Source organism: Bufo bufo, chromosome 5 (assembly GCF_905171765.1).
Source record: "Bufo bufo chromosome 5, aBufBuf1.1, whole genome shotgun sequence".
Classification (NCBI taxonomy): domain Eukaryota; kingdom Metazoa; phylum Chordata; class Amphibia; order Anura; family Bufonidae; genus Bufo; species Bufo bufo.
The window spans coordinates 408,468,660-408,484,750 of NC_053393.1; the positions used below are offsets into that span (position 1 = coordinate 408,468,660).

The 16,091-nt window shown below is 44.4% G+C and overlaps 1 protein-coding gene across 2 annotated transcripts in view; it reads right to left on the minus strand.

Moving 5' to 3' along the window:
- ZNF385D (zinc finger protein 385D) overlaps nucleotides 1-9,987 on the minus strand; it is a 569,376-nt gene extending 559,389 nt beyond the window's left edge. For both annotated transcript variants that reach the window (XM_040433353.1, XM_040433352.1), the window contains exon 1: nucleotides 9,775-9,987. In XM_040433353.1, the coding sequence (XP_040289287.1) occupies nucleotides 9,775-9,796 (22 nt within the window). In that variant the 5' untranslated portion in view covers nucleotides 9,797-9,987. The remainder of the gene's footprint in view (nucleotides 1-9,774) is intronic.
- Between the last annotated feature and the right edge of the window lie 6,104 nt (nucleotides 9,988-16,091).

Sequence of the window (16,091 nt, forward strand, 5' to 3'; positions counted from 1 at the left end):
CCGGATAAAATATTTTACTGTCGGCCAGTACTGGCCCCAGAAATTAGCCAATAGGAATTCACCTGACAGCAAATAACTTTGGATTCTGTGGCTGGAGGTACATTAGGCAGTCACAGGATAAATATGTAACTGTCGGCCAGTACAGGCCCCAAAAATTAGCCAATAGGCGTTCACCTGACAGCAAAGAACTTTGGATTCTGTGGCTGGGGGTACATTAGGCAGTCACAAGATAAAAATGGAACTGTCGGACAGTATAGGCCCCAAAATCAAGGCATTCACCTGTTATAAAAGGCCTTTTATGCCGCTGTATATAGATAAGGCAACGACCATTCTTTGGTCAGTGTGGTGGCGGATATGTGTGGGCTGGCATGAGGAAATTCAATTACACGTGGTCATCACAGGTGTTGAAATCCTCCAAGATCCATGCCTCATTAATTTTTAATAATGTGAGGTAGTCCACACTGTCGTGAGCTAGGCGAGTGCACTTATCGGTCACGATTTCCCCTGCTGCGCTGAACGTCCTTTCGGACAGGACACTTGATTAGGGGCAAGCCAAGAGTTCCATGGCAAATTGTTCCAGCTCTGGCCACAGGTCAAGCCTGCACACCCAGTAGTCAAGCGGTTCCTCACTTCTCAGAGCGTCCACATCGGCCGTTAATCTGATTTAGTTCTTCTTACCACATGTTGCTTTCATTTATACACTGAGCAGATGGCAGATCTCCCTTCCCTGTTGTGCGCTGATTCAACTCTACATTCTCCAGCTCTGCTGAGTGAGGGAGCGTCTGCCAAGCGCAGGGACGGGGAGAAGTGCACACAGCCCAGGCACTGTTATCAGCTGCTGGGGAGGACCTGGCTTTAATCATTTACTTACAGTCCCTGGCTGTCAGTAATGTGACCCTGGACGCTGCGTGCTCCGTCCTTCAACAGATAGACGGACCATGCCTAGCAACCCTATTTTAAGCACAGGTAAAAGTAGGCAGTACAAGGAACAAAAATGTGGAATTAAGGGGTAATTGAATACAAAGTGAAAAGTTGAAATAGCGCCACCAAGGTGATATTAATCACCACAATCCAATACTCGAAAAAAATATATTATATACGACAGTTATACTTTAACAATTATTTGGTGGAAGCAGGTATATCGCACCCCTCAATCAGTATTTTGTGGAACCAGGTATATAGAAACCCTCAATCAGTATTTTGTGGAGACAGGTATATCGCAGGCCTCGAACAGTATTTTGTGAAAGCAGGTATATCAAACCCCTTAATCAGTATTTTGTGTAAGCAGGTATATCGCACCCCTCAATCAGTTTTTTTTGAGGCAACAGGTATATCACACCCATTGCAAATAGTTGTTCCAATTATGCTTTTCCCTCTATATACCTGCGGTATCTCAGCAGAACCTCACACAACTGCTGAACAATACAAATGCACTGTAATATACTTTCTATGTTAGAAAGTATATTATAGGTATAACACACCCCTCAGTATATCACACCTATCGATAGCACACCTATACCAGTCCTTAAAAGGACTTTGGTGGCCCTATTAGCTAGCGTTTGGTGTCCCTAACAGCCTGTCCCTGCTCTACAAAGCAACCTCTCCCTACACTGGCAAAACACTGAATGTATAATGGCCGCCAGATCGGGTTCTGTTATAGGGTGGAGGTGTGTCCATGTGCTGAAACGTCTCAATTCTCTGTCCTGTTCTACCTGATGGATGTGTCATCAGATAAATCTAATTTTACCTGAAATAAGAATTGAAGTCCATGTGCCTTAAAATGGTGTGAGATTCAATATGATGCTCAGCCACAACACCATTTTTAGTGCAATTGTCTCCAGATATCTTTGCCTTGAACCGCGTCTAACTTTCTTAAATGAGGCACTTTTTTGCGTTGCAAACTATAGAAAAGTTTTAACGTACACCCAGAGCTCCCCTGATCAGTCGCACAGTGGCTTGGCTGTTTCCAAGAGAGACGTGAAAGTCAGATGTTGAGTAGCGCTCCCAGGATAAGTTTCTATTTTTAAGCAGAACTCCCCTTTAATTGAACCCTCAGATGTAATAACTCCACTCCACCTCCTTTAGAAAGCTAAGTAACGGAGATACTTCTTCATTGTGTTTATATTATAATGTCTGCACTTGAAACCATGATAAGCTTGTAAAAAGAGAAAATAAAAATTCCAAATACTTCAACTTGATTATATCTGCTTTAGCCCTGTTGTGCTTGCCAAGTGTTCTAAGCAGGGAAGAATTATTTCACTTTGGCCAGAGACAAAAAAAACTAAAAAAAAAAAAACTTCTGTAACAATGCATTTGCCATTTCTTTAAAAGTTGCAGTAAAACCGTCATTCCTATTGGGGAAAAGCCATTTTAATTACTGTAATATCTACCATAGTTTTATACAAGTGGGCAGCTTTCCCATATAAGAGCATTTGTCATTTTGGTTAAAACAGACTGGTCAAACGCTACATCGTGTCTTAAGGACCTATTATTAGACAGATGATGGATTCATATAGTATACTCTTCTTACTGGACTTACTGCTTTCTCTGCAACTGCTGCACCCTTTAATTGACAGGGCAAAGTGTGATGTATTTTAACTGCCTGTTCCTGTCAATCAAAGCACAAAGGGAGAGAGAGTAATGACAACGCCCCCGTTGCTCCTAGAGGCTCATTTGCATATATTTAAACATCAATTTTCTTAGCAATGCAGGAACATATGAACATGGGGCAAACACGGATGCCTTCAGCTGCCAAGCGCACATGAAGCAGATCAGATGTTTTTATAGGTACAAATCTGCTGACAGATACCCTTTAAAGGGGTCTTTCTACCAAAGACATATTTGCCATGTCGTCTTTGAGGAAGTAGACCCATCTCTGGGGCTTCCACTGTTAAGAACTTGAATCCATTGTCCCTCAATCCATTATGCCATAAATGTCTTTAGTGGGAAAAAAAACACAGGGTACATCCACACGTGACTTAATTTGTGGGGGGGGGGGGGAATCCTGCAGATTTGCTTCAGATTTCACCCTGTGCTCCTCGAAGGGTTAAATTCATGGTGGAAATCTGCAGCATAATTTGTCATGATGTTATCGAATCTGCACTGCAAGTCAATTTATGATGCAGTTTTTTTTTTCTTTTTTGCAGCATGTTGGTGAGATTTATTTAAATGCCATCCACTTTGCTGGTACTGTGAAATGCTGCCAATCTGTCACATGAAAATCCGAGATACAAACCCACAGTGTTTCAGTCCCATGTCTGTGAACATTACAATTGAACACTGTGGTTACATAAAGGGATTTTCCAAAAATTTACTGTTATTTTAATATAAATCAGCATGAAAAACAATTTTTAAAAATAAATATACTTTCTGTTACAAAAATGCTCCAATTGTGAGCTATGTCATTGACTTCATTATCATGGAGCCTCCTGGTGTTTCATCTGTATTGTAATGTGCACAACCTTCTAGTGAGCTGAAGGAACATGGTCACACGTGCTCAGTTCCTCCCTCCAACTGCCACCAGCCAGATATTATTTTAGAAGGGTTGATCAATCTTTTTGGCAGCCAATAGAAAAATGTAATCTCCTCTGTCGGTTTCTCTTGTCTAGAGATAACAGCAGGTTCAGGAGGAAGCTGCAGTAGAAAGAACACATCCCTGAACTGTGAGAGGGAGAGCTGCAGCAGAAAAGACCCCCCCCCCCCCCCGAACAATGAGAGGGAGAGCTGCAGTAGAAAAGACCCCCCCCCCCCCGAACAATGATCTGCAGCAGAAAAGACCCCCCCCCCCCCCGAACAATGAGAGGGAGAGCTGCAGCAGAAAAGACACCCCCCCCTGAACAATGAGAGGGAGAGAGCTGCAGCAGAAAGGACACACTCCTGAACTGTGAGAGGGAGAGAGCTGCAGTAGAAAGAACGCCCCCCCCCCCCCCCCCGAAACAATGAGAGGGAGAGAGCTGCAGTAGGAAGGACACATCCCTGAACTGTGAGGGGGAGAGCTGCAGCAGAAAAGGCACCACCCCCTGAACAATGAGAGGGAGAGAGCTGCAGTAGAAAGAACACACCCCTGAGCTGTGAGAGGGAGAGAGCTGCAGCAGAAAAGACACCCCCCCTGAACAATGAGAGGGAGAGAGCTGCAGTAGAAAAGACACCCCCCCTGAACAATGAGAGGGAGAGCTGCAGCAGAAAGGGCACACTCCTGAACTGTGAGAGGGAGAGCTGCAGTAGAAAAGACACCACCCCCTGAACTGTGAGAGGGAGAGAGCTGCAGTAGAAAGAACACCCCCCCCCCCCCCCGAACAATGAGAGGGAGAGAGCTGCAGCAGAAAGGACACACTCCTGAACTGTGAGAGGGAGAGAGCTGCAGTAGAAAAGACACCACCCCCTGAACTGTGAGAGGGAGAGAGCTGCAGCAGAAAGAACACATCCCTGAACTGTGAGAGGGAGAGCTGCAGCAGAAAAGACACCCCCCCCCCCTGAACAATGAGAGGGAGAGAGCTGCAGTAGAAAGGACACACTCCTGAACTATGAGAGGGAATGAGTTGCAGCAGAAAAAACACACCCCTGAGCTGTGAGAGTGAGATAGCTGCAGTAGAAAGGAAATACCCGTGATCTGTGAAAGGGAGAGAGCTACAGTGGGAAGGACACACCCCTGAACTGTGAGAGGGAGAGAGCTGCAATAGAAAAGACATATCCCTGAGCTATGAGACGGAGAGAGCTGCAGCAGAAAACACACACCTCTAAGCTGTGAGAAGGAGAGAGCTGCAGTAGAAATGACACACCCGTGTACTGTGAGAGGAAGCTACAGAAGAAAAGAAAATGTCTCTGAACTGTGAGAGGATCAGAGCTGCAGTAAAAAAGACAAATCCCTGAGCTATGAGAGGGAGAGAGCTGCAGCATAAAACAGCCCCCCCCTCCTAAGCTGTGAGAAAGAGAGAGCTGCAGTAGAAAGGACACACCCCTGAACTGTGAGAGGGAGAGATCTGTAGGAAAAACACACTCTTAAACTGAGAGAGAGCGGCAGTAGAATGGAAATATCCTTGAACTGTGAGAGGGAGAGAGCTGCTGAAGAAAATACACACCCCTGAATTTTGAGAGGAAGAGAGCTGCAGCAGAAAGGACACACCCCTGAACTATAAGAGGGAGAGAGCTGTAGAAGAAAAGACACATCCCTGAACTGTGAAAGGGTAGGACGGACACGCTCCTGAACTGAGAGAGCGAGAGAGAGAGCTGCAGTAGAAAGGAAATACCCCTGATCTGTGAGAGGGACCGAGCCACATTAGGAATGACACACCCCTGAACTGTGAGAGGGAGAGAGCTGCAGCAGAAAGGACACACTCCTGAACTGTGAGAGGGAGAGAGCTGCAGCAGAAAGGACACACTCCTGAACTGTGAGAGGGAGAGAGCTGCAGCAGAAAGGACACATCCCTGAGCTGTGAAAGGGAGAGAGCTGCAATAGAAAAGACAAATCCCTGAGGTATGAGAGGGAGAGAGCTGCAGCAGAAAACACACACCCCTAAGCTGTGAGAAAGAGAGAGCTGCAGTGGAAATGACACACCCGTGTACTGTGAGAGGAAGCTACAGTAGAAAAGAAATGTCTCTGAACTGTGAGAGGGAGAGAGCTGCAGCAGAAAGGACACACCCTGAACTATGAAAGGGAGAGAGCTGCAACAAAAAGGACACACCCCTGAGATACCAGCCTGAAGAAAATATAGCAGAGCAATGAATTGGAAAATCTCTGGCTCTATGCGAAATACAGGGCTCATTCTGGCTTTATTAGAAAGAAATTGCCAAGAACTATATTGTGTCTTAGTATCATTTTTTATATTAATCATGAGATAGCCCCTTTATTTATTTTACTCACTTACATAACGCTGACATGTTCCCACATGTTAATTGCATGCTGTCCCCAATGGAGCTCACAATCTCAATTCCCTATTAATATATCTTTAGAATGTGAGAAGAAACCGGAGAAGGAGGAAACCCACACAAACACCTGGAGAACATACAAACTCCATGCAGATGTTGTCTTTGGATTCAAACCTAGGACCCCAGCGCTGCGAGGCACCAGGGTGAGCCTTTAAGGGATCATTAGGTCTTATCTTTGCAATCCATTGCAGATTGTACAACAGACTGACAAGGCTCTAGATACAGGAGAATAGATGAGGAGTAAGGAAGAGGTTGTGCTCTGAGATTACTGAGAGTGCAGCAGAGGGTAGGGAGTCAGAGGTGTCAAAACATTACAATTCTGTATGGAACTACAGCAGCCAACCTGACCTGATGGCTTTACTGATGCTGCAGCTGTGACCAAACCAGAACAAAAACTGTTTATTACAGCACATGCACCTAAAGGGGATGTCCAAAATTAGAAAGTCAACTTTTTTTTTTTTTTACAGAATCAGCGCCAATCTTTTCTATTGGCTGTGTATGATATTTCATCCCATCTGCCCAGGGATGGCCAACCTGAGGCTCTCCAGCTGTTGCAAAACTACAACTCCCAGCATGCCCAGACTGCCTACAGCAGGGCATGGTGGGAGTTGTAGTTCTACAACAGCTGGAGAGCCTCAGGTTGGCCATGACTGACCTAGCCTATGGACAGGTGGCTCTGTCACTGGGAACATGACTCTGCTTTCTAAACCTAGATAACTATGTCATATTTCTGCACACAAGCAACACAAGCAACAAAAGGAGGATCGACCCCCTTTAATTTAAACAATATTAATTCAGCAAATATATATACGATCTAAATCTTGTTCGTTTTTGCTAAAATGATATGTGAAATGTGAAAACCCTCCGTTGGACAATTTGTATTTGTTCTGTAAAGGAAATATTAATATCAATTCAGCAAATTAGTGGAAATATCAGACAAGGGAATTCTACAACCTCAAGATCTATTTATCAGCAGTCCCCTATGGCTTCTGGTGACACATATATCATTAAGGCAATAAGAACAAAACTCCCATCTGTGACAAGAACGGAAATTCTCCGAATTTTACGGATGAGCATACAAAAATATTTAATAACGATGGCAATATCTCCCAGGTTTAAAGAAAACCAACTCTCAAATGCGCAGATCTAGTAAGGAGGCCAAATCCAAAGTCCATCAGCATCTGACAACTTTAATATAGTGTCGTAACTTCAACCTTGCCTTTCGGAGGTGTAACGCTTACAGCCTATAAATCGCTAGACCATAAATGTGAATCTTCCTAGTTTTCTGTTACTTTGAGGAGCACAATCTACAATGGGAAAGTGGCGTTACGCTTTATGCCTGCTATAAGATATGTGACAGCCAACCATAAGCCGGTTTTACTGTTCTATTAAGAATCTTTTTAAAGTTTTCCTTTATGGGAATGGCAGCAATGACAGTGATTCAAGGGACTATATAAAAAGTTGTCATTTGGGCTATTTAATGGGTAAATATATTGTGTTTTGCACATGTCACCTGATTACTATACTATACTAATACGTGTTTGCAGGTCTTTGCTCACTCTGGTTTTCCCATTGCAAAGGCATCAAAGGGTTAATTTATATACTTGATGGATAACATCTATCAAATTTGTGATTGTAAAAAGCTATGACGGTGCTTCAGCACTGAAGGAACCGATATTATCAGAATAAATTTAGTGATGTGCAATTCAGCATTGACAGTATATGACTTTGGCATAGACCGGTCCCGTACCATTAGTTAATTACAAAATGTACCGTCCATTCTGGTTTATACATATTCTTGTAGAACCTGTGCTATAATTCTTGACAGATGTCAAAAATAATTGCTCTGGGGTGATAGCGAAGAGTGTGACATCTGACAATTGGAAGATATATACTTCATGATGGATCTTTATGCAATGGGCTCAAACAGCAGCGTGTGACTGTTACACTCCACCCTTCATTTGCCCTTCAGTGACTCAATATCTAGAGGACTTTTAAAAAAAAATTCCATAATTCAAAATCTTATTTCCAAGTCTTTCTCTATACCATACGTTTTCAATAGAAAAATAAATAAATTATATATATATATATATATATATATATATCACAGCCCCCACATTGACTATTGTTCTCGCCTTCTTTAGTAACACATGGTCCAGTTTAAAAAAAAAAATTGGAATTAAAGCTCAGTTATTAGCATTCACTTGTAAAGCACATGGCACGTCTGTAACATTCTGCACAATGCAGGAACATCCCATTTTCTTAGAAAAGATGGGATTGATTATTCCTCTCAGTGGTGGATGCTGTATGCCTATTGCTACAGCTGTTGAATTAGATGATATATAAGCTCAATGTGCATGAAATATAGTCGTATTGTTAAGTGTGACACCGCGAGGCTCAGTTGACTCATGCTCTCAGCTTAACCTCTTAGCTACATTATGCATCCTAAGGAGTTATATGACCCAAAGGGGTAGCTTATTCATTTGAAATGGAGTAAATGCTTAAAAATGATAGAACGTGCTTTATATTTATCCACCTATAGCATAATGTTCAATTCTAATTACTAAAAATAAATAAATAAATGGGGCAGAACTTATCAGTGAACGTGGTAATGTGATATACACGTACAGATGTAGTAGAGTGAACACTCATGCTTTATGAGACGTGTGATCTAAACTAAATGCGTTAAGCGAACACCTTCAATTGCTTTTCAATGGCATTTGTTTAAAGATAACGCGATGAGTTAAGAGTTTGTGTGTTAACCCTGCTACATCTGTAGGCATCACCTCAGGTACTAACACCGAAAAAGTGCAGTATGTCTACAAGACTAACCGGGTACTACAAGCATTGCGATAGGATTTAATGTAAGAATGTGTCAATGACCTTTCCACCAATTTTCTGTAGATTAGGATTATCTTGTAGACCACACTGTGGAGACCCAGATCCCATTCCCAGTCTACACATTGCATCAAGGCTCACGAGACGTTAGAAACTAAGTTTTGCATTGACTTAATCTATGTTAATTAATATAATGCATCCATTACTGTTCCAAGCAGCTCCATTCTTTTCTTTCTTTTTTTTGTGGTTCACTCTTGCTCCACAAACATACATCACTGTTCACCATATGTTGCTTATTGAGCGAAAACATGACCACGTTTCAAATAATTGAAGTTCTGTTTTTCATAGAAAACTTATTTTTTTCAACATCAAAGTCCCGTGGAGGGGTAACGTTAGAGGAACAAGTTCAAAAAGGAGTACATTCAAGGGTTAGGGACACTTGAAACACATTGAAGGATAGCCAGAACCTACTTGGGATTCTTTTTAAAAGTGTGTAGTATTAAATGGCATCTTACGATGTGGAGTATTGTCGAGCTAGAACACAGCTCATAACTGGCAGCAGAAGATGACAGCATGTTGTCTGCAGGCAGGTAGGCTTCCATTCTGCTAAGCTATTTCTGAACTAACATGGAATCAAAGTGCTTTCAAGCACATTGCCCAAAAAAAGCAGAGAACAAGTCATGTATTTCATGATTGTGCCTCTAACCAGTTCCTTAAGGAACTCAGCTCCTCTGCAACACAATGAAAGAGCATAAGGCAATTAACAAATGACCCATTGGAGGGTGACAACTTTTTTGTTTTCAAGTCAGGGTTAAAGAAACCGTAGCCTAAGTTCACCGAGATAGTCATCGAGACTGCTAAGTGGAATCACTGCAGATCAATGCATGCTTTAGGAGATACTGGGGAAGGGAGATAAGCCTTAGAACTGCCCTGGAAGCAAAGAACATATTATGCATGTGTCAAAACAGCTGCTTTGCATGACAAGTTAAAGCAGGGTGATAAGGCACTTACCGAAATACATAATGTTTCTCATTCCAATCACAACCCTGCTGCTGCTGTGTATTCTGCATTAACTCCAGCACAACAAGCCTGTCATGTGAAGCATGGAGATCTCATTCCTTAGTAGGTGGAAATGAAGCCAGCACTGCTACAGCGATGATGAGTGCTCCTTGTGCTTAGGATGAGTGCTGTGCTGCACAGTCTTACCCCGCTTCCAATCCCCTGTCTCATCTAGCCCTTACTCTGCCTGCACACTGCACTGCCCATTCTTACAGTAATCTGACTCCTCCTTGTGATGTCCTTGCCTTGCATGTGACATCAGTTCGAAGAGTACTACACAAGGATTTTCCTCACTTTGCCTTCACATTTCCTTAGAGGTGTGATAATATCCTATCTTTATAAAGCTATTTGGATAGGAAAGAAATAAAAAAATAAAAAATATAATATATATATATATATATATATATATATAAATCTTATCAACCTGGTTTTCGTTCGCCAGCATTATTATATATTTTTTCTTCTATTCCAGACAATGCGGAGCGCTGTTTGCTGCAGATCAGCTGGGAACCTATTCAAGGGAAAGTTGATAAGATAAATAATGCAATTAGCTGATAGCAACGTTGCACAATAGAAGCAATTGAAATAACAGTTAATATAGAATGATGCACGAGGTAGTGATTTATTGATTGGTTATCTTCTACATAAGATTATAGCAGGAGAGTTGATTTCTGGTGTACTGTTATTTAGGCATTTGGATGTAGGAAACGGCCTAGAGTGTGAGCGTAGAGCTTGTAGAAATGACTGTGGATGAAACTAAAGCAGCTTAGACCCTGAATGCTACCGGACAGCCGGGGTATTTGACAAAAGATTTGAGATGAGTGTTTTTGGTTTGGATCACACAAGGTTTCTGAAGTCAGATGCTTAGCCTGACAAGGGGGGTATGGTTTAGAAGTCCTGTATTTAAAGGGTTGTCTCACTTCAGCAAGTGGGATTTATCATGTAGAGTGTAAGACACTCTCCTGTTTCGGCGGTCCACTGGGGCCCCCAGAGATTCTCGTGGGGCTCGGCCTGCGGGGGACCCTATTGGAGTAGCGGGACAGGTCACGCATGTGCCTGCGGAATCTTTGGTTGCGACTCCTTTGCGGGCGGACGCGGTTACCGGCGTATACACGCAATCGCGTATCCATGCTGGGCCGCTTGAGCGTCCGCGTGCACGCTTGAGAGGAGGTTCGCAAAGGGTTACGCGGCTGAACGTACGCGCATCCTATTCGCTACGCCGGCCGCTGACGGGGAATATACCTGTACATAAACTCTAGTAGATTAGAGGGAAGGCATGGGTTAAGTGATCAATGACCAGCCAAGGCGGCACAAGTGTCAGGGATTAGGATAATCATATAGCCTATGAGGAATAGACACATGGCACTCTGTGATTGGCTAGCAGGTGTTTAAGAGGTGATCTCCCTGGCTGGTCAGTGCCCACTGTTGTTTTGACAACCCGGGTGTATGTTGCTGTTCACAGTCTTCCAGACGACCTGTGCATGACCTCTGACTTCCTCAATCCATCTCTAGAGACTGCCTTTTGGGAAACTTCTATGCAGAACAGTTTGTCTCGTGTTGGACCTCGGATCGGACCCTGGAAATGTCTCGTCCCTAGGTACTACGTTACACGGACTATTTCTGTGCATATGATCTTTGGCCTTGTCTGGCCGTCCCTTGTGAGTTATTATTTGGATTCTTTTACCTACATATGATTTCTGGTCTGGACTGTACTGCCGTCGTTTAATAAATCCACCGTTGTTTAAACTCTGTCTGGTTGTTTGGGGTTCTGCACCATTGCATAGAGTTTTGTTAACTAGGCACTTACTAATGTATTGTGATTGTCCATGTTGTCTTCTGCTGGCTGGATTCATTTTTCAGTTGTATTACGTACAGCCCTGAGCTGCTGTTGTTTTCTGGCTTCGTTTGCACCAGAAAACTGGGGTAATTGAAGATAAATATGTCTCTGCTGTTGCTCATGCCTCTTGGGCGTGTTGAGGGCATTGTAAAAGCACTTGTGACTTTTTTTTCAATAAGTGGCATTTAAAAATTTGCAAACACACAGCTTGTGACTTTCTAAAGACACTTTTCTGGTGCAAGGGAGATGATAAGCCCCCCCCTCATGTAGTCACAGACCAGCTAATTTCAGTGGTCTGTCGCTCCTGTGATGTAATTCAGTAGTTTTAAGCCTGTATTACACTGCCTGATGTTCTGGCAGTGCTAGTGCCATCCACCAGCACTCATCTGCACCGGCCTGAAAACCCAGGCCAATGCAAACTGAATACGGTGGGAACAATTGCTTAACACAGTTATTCCTCCCTCAGTTAGTTCTGTTGATTATCAGCAGCACATCTCTGATTATACAGGGAGAGGTGCCGTTGATAATGGGGCATCTTCATCCAATACATCCATCAGCCAATAAACAAGCATCATGAAATTATGTGGTCCAATGGGGCCCTTAAAGTTCTGACCTGCTAATGCCCACCATGCTTGCCAGTGCTGCGAGTGAGAAGAGACCGATTCACCATGCTGCCCCTCCTCTGGGCAATGGTTGTCAATTGATTTTCCTATGCACGATGGGAAAGAAAACTGTCAATCATAGTCCAAAGGCGTGTCCAACCTCATTTCCCCTGACATCCACCATCAGTAGAGTGTAGGGAAGCTCCATACACATCCCATAATAACAGATCGGCAGGGTCCAATGTCCGGCAACAACTCTGATCAGCTGTTTAAACTGCAGCGGTGAGCAGGTGCAATTACAACTAAGGAGTAGTGATGGACGAACATCGGCCGGGACGATACGCGAACGCGCGTTCGCGATCAAATGTTCGCAAACTGAGCGTTTGCGGCGGGCCCAATTCAGTTTAATGGCAGGCAAACCTGAAAAACCTCCAGGTCATATTTGCAGCGAGCAAACACTTACTAGAAGTACACAAATCGTCCCACAACATGTACAGTGATATACCAGAGGGAGATCATTGGCAAAAATTCACAAAAAATATGTATTTTAATCAGGGGCCATTTTTATACAGGGCACAATATAATACACTAGAATCGACATAATATAAAGATATTAGCCCTACCCCCGAATAATAATACAATTAGGTGATCATTTAATATGTAGAAATAAGTCTATGTTAGGCGTATTTTGGCACAGATTGTGGCGCAAAGGTCCTTAGCACCGCAATCTGCATATTTTTCCTGCTCATGCCAGGTCTAAAAAAGGATGGAGTCTGCAGGGAAAGGGATACAGTTATGGCCATCCAGTTATTGGATACCGCCGCCATACATTGACTGATAAAACACTGCCATACCGTGATCGGATAAAAGAGTATAAGAGGGCACAGTACAGGAAATGACTAGGGGCGCTGCACAGGGTGTGGTATGAGGGGACAATGCAGGGTATAAGGGGGCACAGTACGAGGTGAGGGGCACAAAAAGGGGTGGGGGGCACAGTCACATAACCCTGTGACATTAAAAGGTCATTATGGTAAATGCGGTTCATACACCACCATAATGAGAGACAGAGGAGTGAGACAGGGGTGTGATTATGTGGATATAGATAAAAAAGTAACTGTCGTCCAGTACAGGCCCCAAATATTAGGCAATAGGCATTTACCTGACAGCAAAGGAAATTTATTCCACTGTATATACATAAGGCAAGGACCATTATTTGTTCTGGGTGGTGGCGGATATGTGTGGTACTCCACACTGTCCTGAGCTAGACGAGTGCGCTTATCGGTCACGATCCCCCCTGCTGCGCTGAACGTCCTTTCGTATAGGACACTGGACGAGGGGCAAGCCAAGAGTTCCATGGCAAATTGTGCCAGCTCTGGCCACAGGTCCAGCCTGCACACGCAGTAGTCCTGGGGTTCCTCGCTTCTCAGAGCGTCCACATCAGCCGTTAACCCAATGTATTCGGACACCTGTCGGTCTAGGCGTTCCCTGAGGCAGGATCTAGAGGGCGGCTCTCGATGGGTTGGCTGCAAGAATGAATTTATTTCCGAAGTGACCATCTTCAAACCGCCCTCTTTTTGCAGGTGTGGTAGGATTGGTAACCGCACCTGTTTCGCTGTGGGTGGAAATTCCTCTGCCAGTGCCCGTAACAGCAGAATGCAGCATCTCTCGTAGCAAGGCCTGGAAATGCTGCATTTTGACAGCCCCTCTGTAATGCTAGTAACATGTCCGCCATTTTGTGTTTGTAACGGGGGTCTAAGTTCGTTGCCACCCAGTACAGGTCCTTGCCCTTTATGCTTTTTATATAGTGGTCCATCTTCAAACACTGGAACATGAAGGCCCCCATTTGGAAGTGGTGAAGCACCCTGGCTCCTGCTCATCACCCAGGAGAATTTCGTCCTCGGTCTCCTCCCCCAAGCCACAGACAACACCAGGGATCCCCGAAAAGATTAAAGCCTGCTCTTCTTTCTCCTCCTCCTCCCCCTAGCAACACTCTTCCTCTGACTCCTCTTCAGACTCCTGATGACTTGTCTCCTATGGAATAGCGCCCCCTGGGAATTCATTCAGCATTGCGACTTCCTCATCTTCCAGCTCCTGCTCCTCAATGGCTTAATCAATGACATGACGCAATGCACGCTCCAGAAAGAGGGCGTAAGGTACGATGTCACTGATGGTGCCCTGGCTGCGACTGACCAGTTTAGTGATTTGATAAAATGGCCGCAGAAGTCTGAGCAGCCACTGGCGCAGTGAAAAGAAACCAAGCTCCCCAGAACCTGTCCGGCTGAAGAGTTCGTACAGGTAGTCTTTAACGGCATGTTTCTGCTGGAGCAGGCTATCAAGCATATACAAGGTGGAGTTCCAGCGCATCGGGCAGTCACAAATGAGATTTGCCTAGCCTGCCGCAAAATGTCCTGGACCCCGAGGTATTTGGCAATGAATTGCTGCACGACTAAGTTCATGACATGTCCCATGCACGGTACATCTGTCATTTTGCCCTGTTTCAGCGCGCTCAGCAGATTGGCACCATTGTCACACACCACTTTACCAACTGTAAAATTGAGCGGGGTTAGCCACTGATCGGCCTGTGACCGCAGAGCTGAAAGCAGTGCAGGACCGGTGTGGCTCTTGGCTTTCAGGCACAACAGCTGCAGCACAGCATGGCAGCGTCTCACCTGGCACGTGAAATAGGTTCTGGGAAGCTTGGGGGGTGCAGGAGACGTAGGATGGAGTAGTCAACTGAGGAGGAGACGTAGGATGGAGTAGGAGGAGGAGGAGAAGAGGCAGGCCTGCATACAATCTGTGGCGGCAGTGACGTCCACAGACATTTTGAAGGGCAGGGGCTTAAGTAAAAAAAAAAAGGGCACTTGTCATAATTTCAAAAAATGTTTGTACCACAAAGCTTTTCTAGAAGTCCTACCTTGTTCTCCATGAATTTTTTGATACAACACTGTCTGCCCACATACATGATTTCACACTGCCTGCCCACATACATGATATAACACTGTCTGCCCACATATATTATGTCACACTGCCTGCCCACATACATGATACCACACTGCCTGCCCACATACATAATACCACACTGCCTGCCCACATACATGATACAACACTGTCTGCCCACATACATGATGCCACATGGAGGGACACTTCCAGAATGTTTTGTGGTGGCGGACAGAAAATAATGTAGTGCTTATAGAACAGACTACACAGTGTAGAGGTATACTGTATATTGTGTGGCCTGGCACAGTGTATGCTATATGTGTATAACAAACATATTTCACATGAAAACTTACAATTACTTGGCTTTGCCCTTGGGGATCTCGGACACCACTTCAACACTGAGGGGCTAGGTGGAGCTGATGTGTTTTATCCTAATGAGAAAGATTTCATAATAAGGATTTGGAGAAAGGGCAGAGGGATATCAGAGCAGAGAGAAGCTGGTGCTGCTACTAGGGGGTCATACCATGGGGGAGAAATAAAGCCCACCATAATGCCCCCCAAGTAGTAATAATTCTCCTTATAATAGACAGTGCAAAAAATACCCCCTTGTAATGCCCCCTTCTTTGTGGCCTCAGTAGATGCCCCTATAGTGCCCACCAATAATGTGCAGGCAAGTAGTGCCCCCATAGTGCCATCTAATAATGTGCAAGTAAAAAGTGCCCCCAATGTTGCCCCCTGGCCATAATGTCAAATTACTCCCCCCTCCATCCATGTCACATTTCTCCCCCCATGTCACATCACCCCCTCCTTTTTACATCACCTCCTTCGTGTCACATTTCTCCCCCCCATGGCAGCACTCCCCCCCTCACTGACACATTTCTCCCCCTCCATGG